General features: G+C 40.5%; 1 protein-coding gene across 1 annotated transcript; it reads right to left on the bottom strand.

Moving 5' to 3' along the window:
- Nucleotides 1-1,543: 1,543 nt before the first annotated feature.
- Nucleotides 1,544-3,325, bottom strand: GPRIN2 (G protein regulated inducer of neurite outgrowth 2). The gene has a single exon (XM_041475297.1). It carries the CDS (start codon nucleotides 3,323-3,325, stop codon nucleotides 1,544-1,546), a length of 1,782 nt encoding a protein of 593 aa, XP_041331231.1.
- Nucleotides 3,326-16,381: the final 13,056 nt, after the last annotated feature.

Genomic DNA, 16,381 nt, shown 5'->3' with positions numbered 1-16,381 from the left:
TACTCTACATCATTAAATTAATCACAGGACATTCCAGCTAGGAGATCCTATATTTAAGTATTTTATAGATGAAAATTTAAAGCTGTCCTAACCACCAGGGGTTCCTCTTGATATGCAAATGTCAGGTGAACATTATGGTGTCAGTCTGCTAACTTACTGGAACAAAAACCAAACCAAACCAACAAAGCACAACCCCACACATTTAAAGTAAGAGTCAGAAATTCCACAGCAGTAAGTTCTCAGACATTGCAAATTTTCCTTTGAGACAGAAATGGATGTTTCTCTTTTCTCTCATAAAAAAAAAATATTGCACATGTCGTTTCCCCAAGAATCTTAGGCATTCACCAAAGGCACATATGACACTAGAAACAGTATTCTCAGTTTCTTTGACAAGTCTTTTACTTCAAACAGGCCCTGCACTACAGCTGCATTACACTATCATAACAGATTTCTCACTGAAAACTTGTTTGTGAAGTTGTTTCTAGAAGAAAATAAATCTTTAAGCTGCCCAAATGACCAAGGCACTCAGAATAACCTTAGGACTGTCCTTTGGGGAAGACACAAGGTCTCACTTTCAGCAGATGCCTGACGTCAGAGCAGAGAGGGAACACAAGACAGGCAAAGGTTACATGCAAACTGTCCCCTGTGGCTTATGCAAGAGCCAAATAATCACTGCTCAGGATAGATGCACATATAAAGAACTCACTGGAAATTACTTTTAATATAAGCAAACCAAAACTGCTCGTGAGTTGTAGGGTATGGTGGTGCCACAGACTAATCTGAACAGCTTCCGTTTCAGGTCTCTAAAACAAACATTCAGTAAGCAATTCACATTACATCAGTCATCTTTGGTAATACTGTACATTTGTGTCAATCACTTGGTGAATGTAAGTTCTGGATATTTAGAGTGTAATTCATCATAACTACAAACTAATTGGAAAGTTGGTGGAGTGTCCTCTAACTACATGAGCTCGCTAAGGGAAGAGTTCAGACTAGCAACACTGAAATTACTTCACAGTTATTTAGAAAAAAGTTACAATTCTTTGTCATAGAACATTACACAAGTTTGTTATTTTGTCTACAGTTAAAGTGGGCTTGTAGTCAGGATTATTAAATTAGCAGCAAAACAGCTGCCAAAACAATTTAAGGGAATGTGATTTAAAGCTAAGAACTTTGATTAAAGCATTTTTCTAAACCTAAATTATTAAAATACAGAAAAAAGTCATCATTATTTCAAAAAGATGTATCATTAAAAAAGAAATTCCATTCCTTACAATATAATTTAAAACTAACATAGAAGGAAACAGTGCTACACTAAATACAGTCAAGAGCATTTGGATGGCATTATTTAAGTATAATCTTATGTTTTCTCTTATATGGTCCAGCCATGGACTTCTCCTTGCTTTAATGTATATTGATGATCACTGAACTTTTCCCACTCATCCTGATGTGGGCTGTCCACATATACTGTGTTAACACTTAAGAGTCAGCATTTATGTACAATTTAAAAGCAGGACAGCTATGCTACACCCTACAGCTGTGCTCACTCCACTGCAGTACTGGAGCGAGCACAACAGCTTGGATATCTCAGGGAATGCATCATTGTTCTGAAAGGCCTTTTTTTCCCAGTTTTTCCAGGGGGTGGCTCCTCATTACTTTTCCCAGCTGCCTCAGCAGGCTCTGTCTGGAACTGTTCTATTTGAAACTCGAGATGTTTTTGAATGGCTACCCCGAGGACTTCTGGATCCACAGATGCCCCATACACTTCCCACGTCATTCCTTCATCATCCCATCTCACTTCACGAACTGGAGATTTGGGGGCCTCCAAGCCTTGCTCCAGGTTCACCTCTGGGAACACATGTGAGTGACCTTCTGCTGCAGCTGCTGGGCTCGTTGCCACCGATTTGCATTCCACGGTTGGAAGAGTTTGTACCTCGGCATCTCTGCGCTCCAGAGCCGGTTTCAGGCCTTTGGTTATGTCATTCATAGAGGTCATAGTCCACATATCCTTAGTTGTCACTACCATGTCTGCACCTTGCTGGCTGCTCAGAGCAACACAGGCAGCCTCGGCTTCTGGAGGAGCTCTCTCCTGAGGAGCAGGTTGCAGTTGTTCTCCAGGAACATTACAGCACTTTAGGATTTTCTTGGCATCCAGGCCTGATTCACTTACTGAAGATACCAGCTTAGGATATGTCAGAATGTCTGAAGCAGAAAAGGAATGAAAGTAGCCAGGTGCTGCCTGCTCTTTTCCTGTCTCACTTACGGAGCACACCAACCGTGGGATGAGCTGGATGGATGGGATGGGCAAGGAGTGGCAATAGGCTGGGATGGTGGCATCTGCCTTCAAGGCATCCTGCCTGAGACTGCAGGGCCCCGCTGAGTTGTTGTGAACCGTCATCACCATGGGGGAGTAGGCAGAGTTTGGAATATTACCATAAGTCAGACCACCATGAATAATCCCAGGGGCTTGACTGAACATTGTCCTGTTTGGGAAACTGTTTCCAGGCATGTGGGGTCCTAGAACAGCAGTGTGAAATGTGCCAGGATCTGTGTAAACAGTAGTGTTACGTGGAATACTGCCACTGTCAAAGGTATTTGTGGGTACTTGTTGGTCTCTAGGTAGGACTGGAAGATGAGTCACAAGGTTTTGACAGTGAGATGTGTTTTGATTTGTTTCTGATCCATATCTCTGTGTTTGGAAAGACATCCTAGCCACTGGTGGACCATGTCTGCAGCCAGAAGAGCTTAGGCTGGACTGAGTAGCACTGGTTTCTATGTGAGTGACATGAGTCTGCTGTTTGCAGCTGCAAGTTAGATCTGAGTGGCTTCTCTGAAGGGCAGTCCCTGATTCTTCCATCTTACACATGCCTTGCTGGTGAACAAAGCAGGCTGAAGAAACACTCTCAGCAGTGCTGCTCTTCACACACATCTTAGTGTCCCCCACTCCCCAGGATGCTGAGGACTGTTCAGTGACAAGAACATGGTTTGTATTCTTAGTTCTTGCCTCTGAATGGTCATTGGCTGACCGGTCATTTATGGTTGGGACCTCTGATCCAATTCCCACCATCCCAGGCTGTGAGGAGGACCATCCAGGACTCTGCACACTCCTTGCATCACTCCTGTTTTCCAGGATATGGCAGATGGTGCTACTGTGGCTTTTCTTCAGCTCCTGTTTGTTTTGCCTTTCCTCTAAACTCCCAATACAGGCCAGATTTGAGGAGCTCTTGGACAGGGGGTGACTGTTGACGTTCAAGAGACTGTGACAAGTAGAACTTAGTGAGTCTTGGTAGCAATGGGTGTGGAGCTGGTGGCTGTCAGATGACATGGCAAAAAACAGAAACCTGCAAGAAATGGGGGAAAAGAAAAAGACACAATTTAACTAGGAAATAAATGTACTGGAAACTATCATCTCCACTGACCTTTTGCTTGGGCTTTTTGCCTTTCACAGTTCACAAGTACTTTCTAAAAAGCACAGTACTCTAGTCTAAGTGTACTCAGACCAGTCAGTTTCCATTTTCACTTTCCCCAAAGAGTTTTCCCTAAATTAGATACAATATTTTTTAAAATTCTGGTGGGTTTTTTTCCAATTCATAAAATACAAAAGGAAAAAGTCCTCCTTGGTTTCTATCTTTTAACAATAACTGTCTCAACATTACCAAGTATCATCTCCCCAAATTCACTGGAGCCATTTTTGGGACATCCAGAGATGACATGTAACTTAAGCAAAGACACACATATTTTAAAAATAGATAGCTTTTCATCACAGTGGTCATTAAACCAACGATATTAACTGTATTGTCAAAACAAAAGTTTACTTTTTAGTCTCTTGACATTTCATTTTAGAAGTTATCCAGTCACTGATGGAGCTTTTAAACCTTAAAGCTGCAACAACTGAACAAGTTCTCCCTTTTCCCCATACTTTTCCTAAAAAGCTTCTAGATATTTCATGTTATAAGAAGATCACTGTTTTAGTCCAGTTTTCCCCAAGCCCACACAAGTGTACAGCAGGCATGGACAAAGTTGTTTTGACCCCCTGTGACAGAGATGACATGAAACCCAAGGAAATGACCTCTACCAAGCCAGTGTGGGGTCACTGCCAATGTTTCCAGAACAAATACTGCTGGTCAGCGCTCCAGCTTGTGCTCACCTCTGGCACCACAGGAGGTGGCTGCAAAGAGGGATCCAGTGAAAGACGGGAGGTGAAATTCCCCTCTCTCTGTAAGGAGAGTCTGAACTTAGTACTGCCTCTGTTAAGGGTGCCTGCTCTGGGCTCTCAGGCTGCTCACCTTTGCAAATCCACAAGTCCATGCTGGCTGTGGAAGGTTGCACTCATGACACCAGAGGAGGGGTAAAAATGAAACAAGAAAATCTTTAGCCAAAGTCTTGCAGTTCTTCTCCTTTTTTATAGTGCACTCAGTCATTTCTATTTTTAGAAAACCCTTGTTTCTACCAGTGGGTGCAGTACCCTCGACATTATTAACATTTATGTTAGCAGTTTCATATCTGAGGGGAGTTGTGATTGAACATTTTGAATCTCACCAGATTTAGAGATCCATTTTTGCTGATTGAATCAGATCTTCCACTGATTGACTACACATATTGCCTTGGTGTCACAGAGGTGTTGCAACATTCGTACAACTAAAGGTATTTTAATATGCTCATATACATCTATATCTACTCACAGAAATACATATATGTCTTTTCCACAAGGACTCACTATGTTGAACAGAGATCCAGAGTATTTGTGCATTGCTTCCAGGCCAAGTACTACCAGATATTTTGTTGTGCAGATGTAGAGAGTGAAAGCCAGATTTTCTCATTTTAGACAACTTTCCCTCAGATCCACTCTGCACTCTGCCTCCTTAGCAGGTCTCTGACAGAAACCTGCACAATTTCTTGTGCACTATATCACTAAAATAAAAATTAATGTGTGGAATGGAAAGGTACATGCACATGGTGAACAAAAGCACTCTGCAAATGTAACAGGGAAGTTCACTCCTACCATCAAGGACACCGTGGTTGCAATGGCTCACATTCAGCACTCTCATATGTGATCCTTTTAAAGTGATATTTACAGGCTTCAAGAGTCACGTACCAGTGTAACAGATAAGAACATGCCTTTTGCTCCCTCTGCCAACCAAGAGCTCTACAGCTGATCCAGGCAGCTATCAGTGCTTGTAATTAATTTCATTTCCACTGTTAACATTGGCAGGCTAACAGGCTGCAATTTTCCCATCACCTGAAATCCACTTGTGTTGGCTGTTTTCCATCATGAAATTAAATTGAGCATGACAACATTAAAAAATAATAATATTTGCAATCACATTCTTACAAAAATTCTCATTGTGGGTTGTGTATCAGGGACTTGTGACCAGCAGCAATATCCTCTAGCATAGGGTTGCTCCAATTTGGACTGTATGCAGAAAAAAGGTGAATTCCCATCCTTCATACATGTTACCTCTCCTGCAGTCACTTCTGCACATGAGTATAGTCTGCCAGACAGGGTTCAAAGGAGTCAAGAGGATTAAACACCAGAGCAATAGCTGCCTACAAGGTGAAAACCTTATATGTAATCTCTTTAAAAGGTAACACCTGCAAAGGCTCTCACACACACCTGGATGAAACAACACTTACTAATGGAAATCCTCAGACACAAATATTGAGACTCAGATGAAAGAAAGCTTCAAACATATCCTGTTACAAATGACACAAGGCTGTGGGAAGTTTGAAGTGCTCTCTTGCAAAGTTTACAGCGCTCAAATACATGTACACAGAAACCAAGGCTCCATTTGCTTTCTTTAAGTAGCAATGGACATTGCTGCAGAAGTCTCTGTAACTGAAAGAAGCGATGCATTTGAAACTCGTCACCTCACACACAAGACATTCAGATGGGTGAAACAGACCAAACATAGTGACATCACTGAAAGCAACACCCAGGGTGATGCTGGCAAGGAAACCTCCAAAGAAAACTCAGAAGAAATTTATTTTAGCCCCACTGCAGGTGAAATCATTACATATATTACACATGTACATGTAGAATATTCTAACCAGCTACTCCCAACAGCATCTGAACACTGTTGCTCAGACAGACCAGTGTCCCACAGTAGCATAATTGCAATAATTCTCCTATGGCCTTGGGCCTTCCCAAACTCTGCATTTCACACATGCACTCCTGGCACTGATTGCTCAGGGTGCACAAAAATCCTCTGAGAAGAGGCCCAACACTGCACACACACCTCCCGAGGTGCCAGACCTCCCACTGAGCCTGGGGTCCAGCCCATCCCTCCTGGGAAGCAGAAGGGTCTGGATGGTCCTTCCCACACCTCGGCCAGCGAGGGGCTGGGTCACGCACGGAGAACGAAGTGTGAAACTTTTCAAAAATCCAACCCCAAAACATGGAACCTCTTCAATGTCACAGCCATGCAACTCCTTTGTATTTTGTGAATCAGCTCATCAGGAATGGATTACCCATATGAAACATGGATAGAAGCACACTGATTTTGTGGGTACATAGGCACCCAAACCAACTTTCTCTGTCCGTGCAGGGCAGAGCAGGCTGCTTGGTTTAACTTTCATTTTTAAAACGTAAAAATATAATTTATAGGAAAGGAATTTTACTCAAAAGTACCTACTTTAACTTCTGAGTCTGTCAGAAAGATTGTGATTTGAAAGGAAAATCACACCAAAGGAAATTCACACCTGAATACACAAATAAGAAAGTATGAATTTTTGAGGCAGTTACTCTACTATGAATATACAGAAAATTGTTAGACAAGCAGAGAAAGGATTAGGATAGAAATGGAATTAACATCCACTATTTTTGGCTTAGCTTCAGATAGCTTATGAGGGGATCTAGGCTGCTTTCACTAATTCCACTGAACTACTTTAAAGCAACAAATGTGTATTTCGCTATGACTTATGATTAAAGTTTTGACCTATTTAATGCACCAGTAAATTTTGTCTCAAAATATTAAATACAATGTATGTTATCAATTGAAAGACATTCACTGTAAATTAATTATGATTCTAAAATCCTTCAGTATTTTTGTACTCCACACATGTACTTTCATTGAAATTTTGACAACACTGTCATCTTTTAGTTTGAAACTATTCCCCCTTGTCCTATCTGCCCACGTAAAAAGTCCTTTTCCCTCTTTTTTAAGAACCCTCATTTAGTACTTTGTTACTATAGCAAGTTAACAGACAGTGAGAATCACCTGACACCTTGAACAACACAAGTTACCCACAGAATTTGGGAAGAGTCAGAGAAATGTAATACTATTTACCAGAAATATGCATGTATTGCCAGAGACTTCTCTAAATCTTCCAGTTATTTTTTCTTTATATAACTCTGATGGTCAACCCACAAGTCAAGAAGATTTGTAATAATGACTGCAGCTGTTTCACCCATCTTCACTTGGCTGATCATACAAGAAAAGTCCTTTTTTTATTAATTTTATGCTTTCAAAATCAGCATCTGACTGCAAAATAAGTCATAAAATCAAAGCCAATCTCAGGGATGAGAGCACTAATATGCAAATGTGGAATTTGGAAAAGCTAAGCAATCTGATCCATACCACATTTTTGGATGATGATTTATTTTTGGATGCTGACCAGGACCCTCCATGGCAGCACTAGCCCTTTCAGAGAAGACACCTTCTGAGAAGGGTTAGGGGGTTGCAAGGTCTTTGTCCTGGATTTGCTCCTTCATTTGCATCATTCTGGCCCTGTTGTGCAATAATCTGCTTCACAAAGCAAACACAGAATTTCTGCAACACCAAACTCCAAGACAAACACAATTATATTTTATACAAGAAGGACAGTGTCGTTTTAATTAACTTAAGGAATAGCCTTGAATAGAAGGCTGCTAGATAGAGGTTCTTAACTTTATTTAATCTTATTACAAACACCATGGTTATAAATTTGAAAGCTAAGAGCAGTTTATGGCTAAAATGATGGAACTTTAATTACACCCTAAGGGGCAGCGGTCACTTAGCCATAAACACTGCTGACCCCTGCCTGGGGCACAAGACAGCACATTGAGGAAAACCTGCATTTCTGCCCAAACAGCCAAGCTCCCTCAGGTACCAGAAACAATTCAGTATATTCACACTAGGTTCTATTCAGGCCTGGTATTTTATAAGCAGTGTGGCTTCCTTACTGCAATCCATGACTAAACTTCTAAGATGCATGTTTAATGTGGAAAAATAACATAACGAGGAACATCATCTAATATGATATTCATTTATTTTAGAGCTGTACTAGTTTTATAGAAACTTATACCATCAAAATAATAAAAAAAAAGAGTGTGCTTATGTTTAAAAATTGTCCTTGCTTGTCCACATGGAAAACTACTTGCACAAGATAAGAAAGATCTGTTTTGCTTTAGACAAAGATTGGCATGATAGCATTATGAGATCTGATGGCCTCTCCCTAACTACTACTGCTGAAGGAAATAGTTCATTAACAGTAATCACTAACATTTACATTGAGGGGGGAGTCAAACCACTCCAGAGGCATTGGCAAAACAGGATTAGCCATGGTAAAAAGCTTAGAGATTCAAGTGTCTGGGATTAGGAGTTTTGTTGTTGCTGTTTTTAATTGTTATTTTATTTTGGTGAGGTGTAAGTGAAAGGAGTAAACAGGAGTTACAGTAGAGGAAAAGGTATCACTTGTCAGGGAACAAAAAAAATTTCTCTAAATTCTGTCAATACAAAAAATTATTTCTCTAAATTCTGTCAACTAGATTAATAAAGACTCAGGTTGAGACCCCAATCACTTAACCTTTAATCCATCATCTTTCTGTAGGCTTTCCATTTTGGAACAGCATTATAAACAAACCATGCCTTGTTCAGTTTAATCTGCTAATGCCCTTTTGTAAATATTTTCTATCATCCTAAGTATTTCCAAGTAGCAGCCAGATCTACAGGACAGACTGGCTTGGGCATCCAGAGATACCAACAGACAAATGTACACTTGGTATGCCAAGGGATTGGGTTGTTTCCCATTCTGCACTGCAAGAGGCACTGGGGACAGTGGGACCGTGGCACTGGGACCATAATTCACGAGAGGGAGGGGGAGTACACTTGGCAGGCTGGAAAACATGAGAGCGGGAGAGCTGTGACCCTCAGTGCCCAGCACTGCCAAACAGAGGCCGTGTGCCGGATGTCCTTACAAGGCCACTGGTCACAGCCTCGTTAGTTTCTGCTAATTACTGCTTTGGCTGCCAGGCTTTCCTGAAACACTTCTGCCTGTTGCCCACCCTGTGCTGAGCACATTGGGCAGCAATCTCTGCAGCGACTGGTGACAAGACCCCGAGAGAAGAGTCCCCTTCACCCTGAGTGGTGATGAGCCTCGGCTCTCTCCTTCCTGAGGGCACAGCAGAGACCTCTTCCCCCAAAGGCTGAGGGTGCCCTGGTCCTTACCGGTGGCCGCAGCAGGAGATAACAAATGAGTTGCCACATCAGAAAATGAACAGATTCCAACATTTGCCCATGCATTCACCTCAGTGTGGAACAACAAGGCCACTGGCCACAGCTTAGAAGAGCCAGGCAGGAAGGTCAGCATTCTCTTTTATGGATCAGGGACAGCCCACAGCCCCAGCACAGCCTGAGCAGAGCTGACAACTCTGAATGCTAAAGATAAAAAAGGCTAAAATGGAAGTGCCATGAGAGAGGGGCCTGATAGGGATGAACCAAAGGAGACAACTTCAGTGACACCTTCAGCTGAATTCCCAGGAAGAACAATTCACATGGCTGTAAATATATTATTGGGAAATCAGAGAGAGATGCACTCTGTCACAAGGGAGGCATGTGTTGGGACATGGTCCTGACACCACCACATGATTTACTACTGCAATATGTGGCATCTTCTTTGCCTTTTTTATTTAATCATCTATCCCAGAAACAACTTCAAAAATCTCTTGGACTTCATCTTTTTTTAGCAGAATTTTATGAGCAAAACATTACTCCCACTATATCTCCACGTGGAGATCTGCCTCAACATACAAACTACCCTACAATATACCCAACAGAGATATTGTACAGTCATATTTTGATGTTCACTTTTACTGTTTGACAGCTCACTTCTTTAAAGCTAATCTCTTCAGTCAGAATACTTAAAACTTTAATTACAAATTAAATATGATGACATGGTCATTTAAAAAAATCAGCTGTTTTCACCAGCTGGGGCTTAAAAAAAAACAAATATAATGACAGCAGGCAACATTGACCTAGAATCATGCTTACAGTGAATAGTGCATGCCTAGAAGTGGTATATTAATATAATTATCTTTCTGGCTTAAGCAGAACAGAATTAAGCAAAATGAAACTGTTAATTCAGATGCCAGAATTATGCTGCTAAGAATTGATGGCTACTGATATCCACTGGTATTGCAGAAGTCCTGTGACAAAAATATTTGATAGGTTTTTTAGGAATTCATCTTTAATGTAGAAAATATGCAGTGGCTTATCCACATTTGGATTTATTTCAGAGACAGACAGTAGTGAGCCTTTTCCTCTTCACAGCAAGGCATCAAATCCTATTCCTTCACATGTTCCAACTTGGAGGAAACAGAATTGGTCTGGTGTTGAACAACTCATGCTCCTCAGAGCTCCACTTTCGCACCCAGTCTTCAGCCCTGAGCAGACCAGCTTCAAAGCAACCCCACTGCCCTGGAATTCTGCAGAAACACATGGCCAGAGCTTTGCTCAGTAAGCCTCTGCCTGTCAGAGGCCCCAGCCTGCCAGCTGTGTGAATCACAGCTGCCTGGGCAGCAGCATGAACTTAAAAATCATACAGAAAATTTGAAGCTTGCTTACAGTCTCCTTCCAATCTCAGAGTACAGCTGGATATGAGTACAAACTACCAAAAGGCCAGCAGTTTGCACATCCAACAAACTCCACCCAAACTGGCTAAGTGATTAGAATATCTACTTGCAAAATAATGTGTTTTAGTAGAAAATATTCAAGTAATAATTTTTGCTGTTTGCTTGAAAGCTTAACAGTGACAGTTTAGAGGGAAGGCACAAACAGCTTATTCTCCCTGCCCTATGGACATCCCAGCTTTAATGGCACTGCACTTCTGTGTGAGGGCAGTGGGACACTCCTCCCTGCCAGGTGATCACACCTGTGACAGCTAAAGAGGGTGCACAGTCTGTGTGTGTGCTCTGTGCTGGCTGCAAGGAGGCAGAAAAGGACAGAGCTGAGCCTAAGTGCCCAGCCTCCCCCTAAAGCTCACTCCCTTGCCTCAGTGCTGTGCCAACAGAGATAAAAGCTTTACAACCAGCTGCAGTGGCAGACAAAGGAACCTCAAATCTGCCTTAAGAACACTGAATATACAAACATAGCCACAAGCACAGCAGCTTTTCATGCTCACATATCATCCTTAACTGAAGGATGGCAATTCCTACAGCAGCATCAAACAGCAATAATGGTGATATAAACAAAGGTCTCCAAACATCTCCATTAGGATAAAGACAACAGATTTAGTCAATTATATTGAAGGATGCTTCACCAAAATCATTAAAGATGGCTCATTATTCTTCAACATGTGATAGCTGAATCTCTTTCCTACCTAGAAAAACCTGGCAACTTACCTAGCAAAACCTAGAAATTTACTTTTATTGACTGTTCCCTGCTTCCCCCTTTGACTGAACACCATACAAGGGCCACAAAATCCCCTACAATTCTTTATTTAAATAAGAGCATTTGTGAACTGTATGGAAAACCATGGAGAAAAGAAGAATTCAAAATCACAATCCAATCCATCTACCTCTAGAAGCTGCTCTCAGTGGTGGCAGAGAAAACACTGACTTTGACATTGTGGACTGAGAGAAAACTGACTTCCAGAACTTAAAAATCAATTGCTCAGTAATTAGAAAGAGAAAACAATTGCTTTCTAATTCTGTCTTTGCTCACTGACATAGTGTATGACCTTGAGCAAGTCATTCCCTTTGTGACTCAGTTTTCTCATCTGTGACTCACAGATTAGATGCAGAAGCCCACGATGTAGGTATTTAAAGGCTTAATTCATGATTGCAGAGCACTCTCAAATCCTAGAATAAAAGATATTAAATAGAAGATGCTGAAGATAATGTATTCTGGCCCTTCTTTTGTAATATTTGGATAGGAAGAAATAAATAGAGCATTTCTACAGGAAGTTCTTGTTGCACTTGCAGAAAACTCACCTTACCAGTAAAGTTCAGACACCATCTGTGCTTCAGAAGCATAATTTTAAAGCACCCCCTGCAACTTTCTAGCATCATGAGCACAAGTAAACTCAAGGATTTCAAATACTCAAACTCAGCAGAGTTTCTCAAATTAGGTGTTGTATGTATATACTCTCTATATCATATGCATGCTGACAACATGTATATTGTATATGCATGGTATGTTAAGTAGCAATGATTAATTATTTTAAGCAGCTTCATTAAACTTTCTAAGCAGAGTTGTCACAATGGCAGACCACGTTGTCTTGCAGCACCACATGCACTTGTAGGCTTTTATTTACTATGGTGAATTTGTCATGAAAAAGAGATTCTGTGACTAATTTAAGCCTTCAGTTCACACTGCAAGCTGTCTTTTATACATCCTTAAGCTGGAAAAGAGCTGGCAACCTCTATCCACGGGGCTGAGTATTGAAAAGAACTAAAAAGGGGACCAGCTAATCGTGTTTCATAGCATTAAAAGGTGCCATTGTATGAGGTAGCTTTGAAACTATTTAAACAAGGAACATGGGAAGAGGAAGTTTTCATTTCAAATTTGGTGTTTTGTCATAAAAAACCACTATGTCAAAGTGCAATTTCTGTCTCTCAGAAAAGCAACTGTCCCAATTCATCTGTGGTCAAATCAGACCCATGTGGGGAACTATTATCTACAGTTTTCAGGGAACATCTGAAAGGGATGAGAGGGAACACTTCCTTATTCTTTCAAGACTGAGAGAAGAAAAACATATCTTGGCTAGAGGAGAGCCCCTGCCTCCCAAGGCTTGATACCAGAGACTGTAAGGAGAAAAAACCCAAGACAGAGTAAACTAACAGCCCAAAACAGCAGACTAAAGCTTGCAAATACTTTGTCAAATCCAAGTATGTGAAGGAGTTCCTCTAGAACTAATGTTTACACCCTATGTAAACAAATCTCCCCTCCTCTTGGTTAATCTCAATCATAAATCAAGCTGCAGAAGTCTCCACTTCCTTATTAACATGTAATAATGTCAGAATCACAAAGTTTTGAGGTATAATTTTGAAACGACTCAAGCGCTGCAAGACAATTCAGTTCCTGTCATCAGGACATCATTCAGGTAGAGAAGTATCCCACCTGTGTGACATGGACAACTAGAGAATAACTCTTCAGGCATCTGCTGTTAACTACTAGCAAGATACTGATTATAAAGAATAAAGGCTCTGCTACAGGAATACTTTGCTTTTCAAACATTGGCTTGATCATATTCAAGACTCACTCAAGAACCCTAAGAAATCTGTTCTGACCTCATAGCTGTCTCTGCTTTGAGCAGGAGACTGGAATAGATGAATTTGCAAAGTCCCTTCAAAAATGACTTTTTAATTATTTTTATTTTCATAAATACATGGTTTTATCCATCAGTGCCAATGAATGTCATGTATCTTCTCAACCTGAGAAGCTGAAATGTGCAGCCATTTTGCAATACTGAACCACTTCTAATTGATTAGTGGAGCCTGTACATTTTACTGAAACCTTAGTATTCTTACTGAGACAGGAACGACTTTGGAAAGGAAGCACAAAGGTGATCTACTGGAAAGAGGCAGTGACTCCAAAAGTTTCTTTCCAATCCATTAGCACCTCTGTTGTTACTAAATCAACAAAATCACTCCACCCCTTTCACAGTTTAGAGGCCGTTGAGAACCAAATAAAACTGCTATAACAAGATGTATGTTTTTCCTTGATGTTTCAAGAAGCATTAATCTACCCTGCTCAGTCATAAACACTGAACTTTCCCAGCAGATTCTCCGCAGAAAGCAATAATTTAAAAATTCTTTTAAAAAATTTTAAAAAAATCAGTTTATGAGAGCTAGGGTGGCTTTATGCATTCATTATCTCTCAAATTTCCAGGTCAGGTTTGCTTAGCTTGAGCTATAAAGGAGTTGGACCTTTCACTTCCGCTCAGATGAACTGGTTTCTGTCAGTCTTCTGCACTGTTGACTGGAGTAAAGCTCTGCAAGTCAAATGAAGGTCTTACAACTGCTCAATCCCATTAACCTTCATTTGCACACTCAGGTGTTCCCTTGCTAAAGCTTAATTAGCAAATATTCTGCAGATGGAGAAAGACTCCTGCTCCTTTCTCTGCTTTGTATTAAATCCACACTGTGCACAAGTCAAGCCATCATTTTGCAAGAACTTCCCCACACAGGAACAGGCCAGTTTAAAAGTGATTTTTCTTATGAAGCTTTTTTTGGTGCAGAATGATGCTTGGCTACAACTCACATGCTTAATGCCCACACACCAAACTAGGAAAGACCTGGCAGGACAACTTCATTTAGTTGGCCTGACCCAATTCCCATGTTCTGAGTGCATCTACCTAAGCAGCCCCAAAGTGATTTTTTTTTTGTGGTTCCTGTTGCTAAAGATAAAGATAATTTGTCAGAGTGGAACTTTACTCTGAAGAACCTTAACAGCTTTTCTAAATGGAAGAGGCCATCTTCTTCCCAACAATCTCCTAAGCAATGTTAGGAAACACTCCTAAAGGAGAGCTCTTAACATACAGATGGACTACAACCTGCACAGCTGTAGATTAATTCAGTTGTTATAAGGCATCCACAGGAAATATTGCATCAAATGATCTTAACCAGAGAAAAGCTCAGCAGTATCTTTCAGTTCACTGCCTTCTCATTGTATCCCTCATACAGATATTCCGGACCACTGTACTCCAACATTTATTTTCATTTTGCTTTTACAGAAAAGATCTCTCTCACAACTGTAACGCTGCCCCCAAATCCCCCATAAAAAAAGGCTATTCAAAGTTTAATTCACATCTTCCAGAATCTTAATATCCCAGACAGATACTGTGTATGCATACAGCTTTATTGTTTACACCAGTTAAAAACCTCTTATTTGTGTACAGTGAAGCTGCAAGAATTAAAAGGCTGGTGCCTGCAGTCCCTATGGTGTGGCTCATGGCCATGGAAAATGATTTAAGAAAAAAAAAAAAGTTCAAGGCTGACAAGGAAAGTAAAGTTCAACATCATTTGCAGCCTATGATTCCTGCTGGACTGTTGCTCTTGGGGCAAAATGGTTTGAGACTAGAAGCAATGAAATATCACTCACACCTGCCAAAGATACTTGCTGCAATAAAAATATTGTTATGATAACAAAAATAAGAATTTTTTTATGATTAACTGGAAAAAATACTTGCAGAACAAATACCATTAACAGGTATCTTTCAAGTCCCTAGCCCTGAAAAGCATCATTCCTAAGCTGCATTCTCCTGCAAAATGTGTAATAGCTTGCAATTCAAATACAAGGGACCAGAGTGAAGTACAATCAATCCTGATCTAAAAACGTTAACTCCAGGGCAAAGGAATGAGCAATTTAGTCTCTCTAACCTGCAGAAGAGTCCACTGGAGAAGAAATAGGATTTTGTTGCTGTTCTGCTCAGAAATAACCTGCCTGCAGTCAGGTGTAACAGTATCTCACTGGTAACAAGCAAATACCTCTGCTCATCTGCAGTGGTTAAAAGCTACCTCCAATTTACCCTTTGTCATTGCCCGAACAGAAAGAAAGAAAAAAAATCAAACTTCAGAAGTCTAATGATCCTCAATAACAATTCTCCTCTGTTTTGCCTTCCCTCATACATTTTTATTTTTCAAGTGCAGTTTGAATATGCATAGTTTATTATGGAAGGAAAAATATGGACTTGACATGGTTATCTGATGGAAATTTATCACATTTTGTATTATAAACTAACTCTGACACTACAAGGCCATATACAATTTACTGCTCTTGTTTAAGCAGCCCAAAATAACTGTCAGATAAACTAAATTGCAATTCCAGCTTTCCCTGAAATACAGTTAAGATAAAATGTCTGGACAATAAAAGTCAACAAAACCCTATAATGGAGAAGTATTTATGGAGTAAACAAGACATCGCATGAAAACACAAAGCCCTCATCTAATTCACCCTCCTGAGTGAAAACTTCTCAAAACCTAATTGTTGTACACAGAGACTCCATGCAGAGGTCTCTAAACTCAGATCTCACTACAGCTGATGTCCTGCAAACATTCAGACATACACTAAAACATGCAGACAACCATCTGCAAGCTTTCATCAATCTCTTGATGCAAGAAAACCCCTGATAGTTTTGTATTTTTTATGAGATTATTACTTAGAAGCATGATCCATGCAAGAGA

This window comes from Pyrgilauda ruficollis, unplaced genomic scaffold, assembly GCF_017590135.1.
Source record: "Pyrgilauda ruficollis isolate IOZ18807 unplaced genomic scaffold, ASM1759013v1 scaffold11, whole genome shotgun sequence".
Classification (NCBI taxonomy): domain Eukaryota; kingdom Metazoa; phylum Chordata; class Aves; order Passeriformes; family Passeridae; genus Pyrgilauda; species Pyrgilauda ruficollis.
This window is presented reverse-complemented; position numbering and strand designations above follow the sequence as displayed.

Bases quoted from the DNA above. Each gene is read 5' to 3' on its own strand.
- GPRIN2 (XM_041475297.1), bottom strand. From the start codon at position 3,325: ATGTCATCTGACAGCCACCAGCTCCACACCCATTGCTACCAAGACTCA.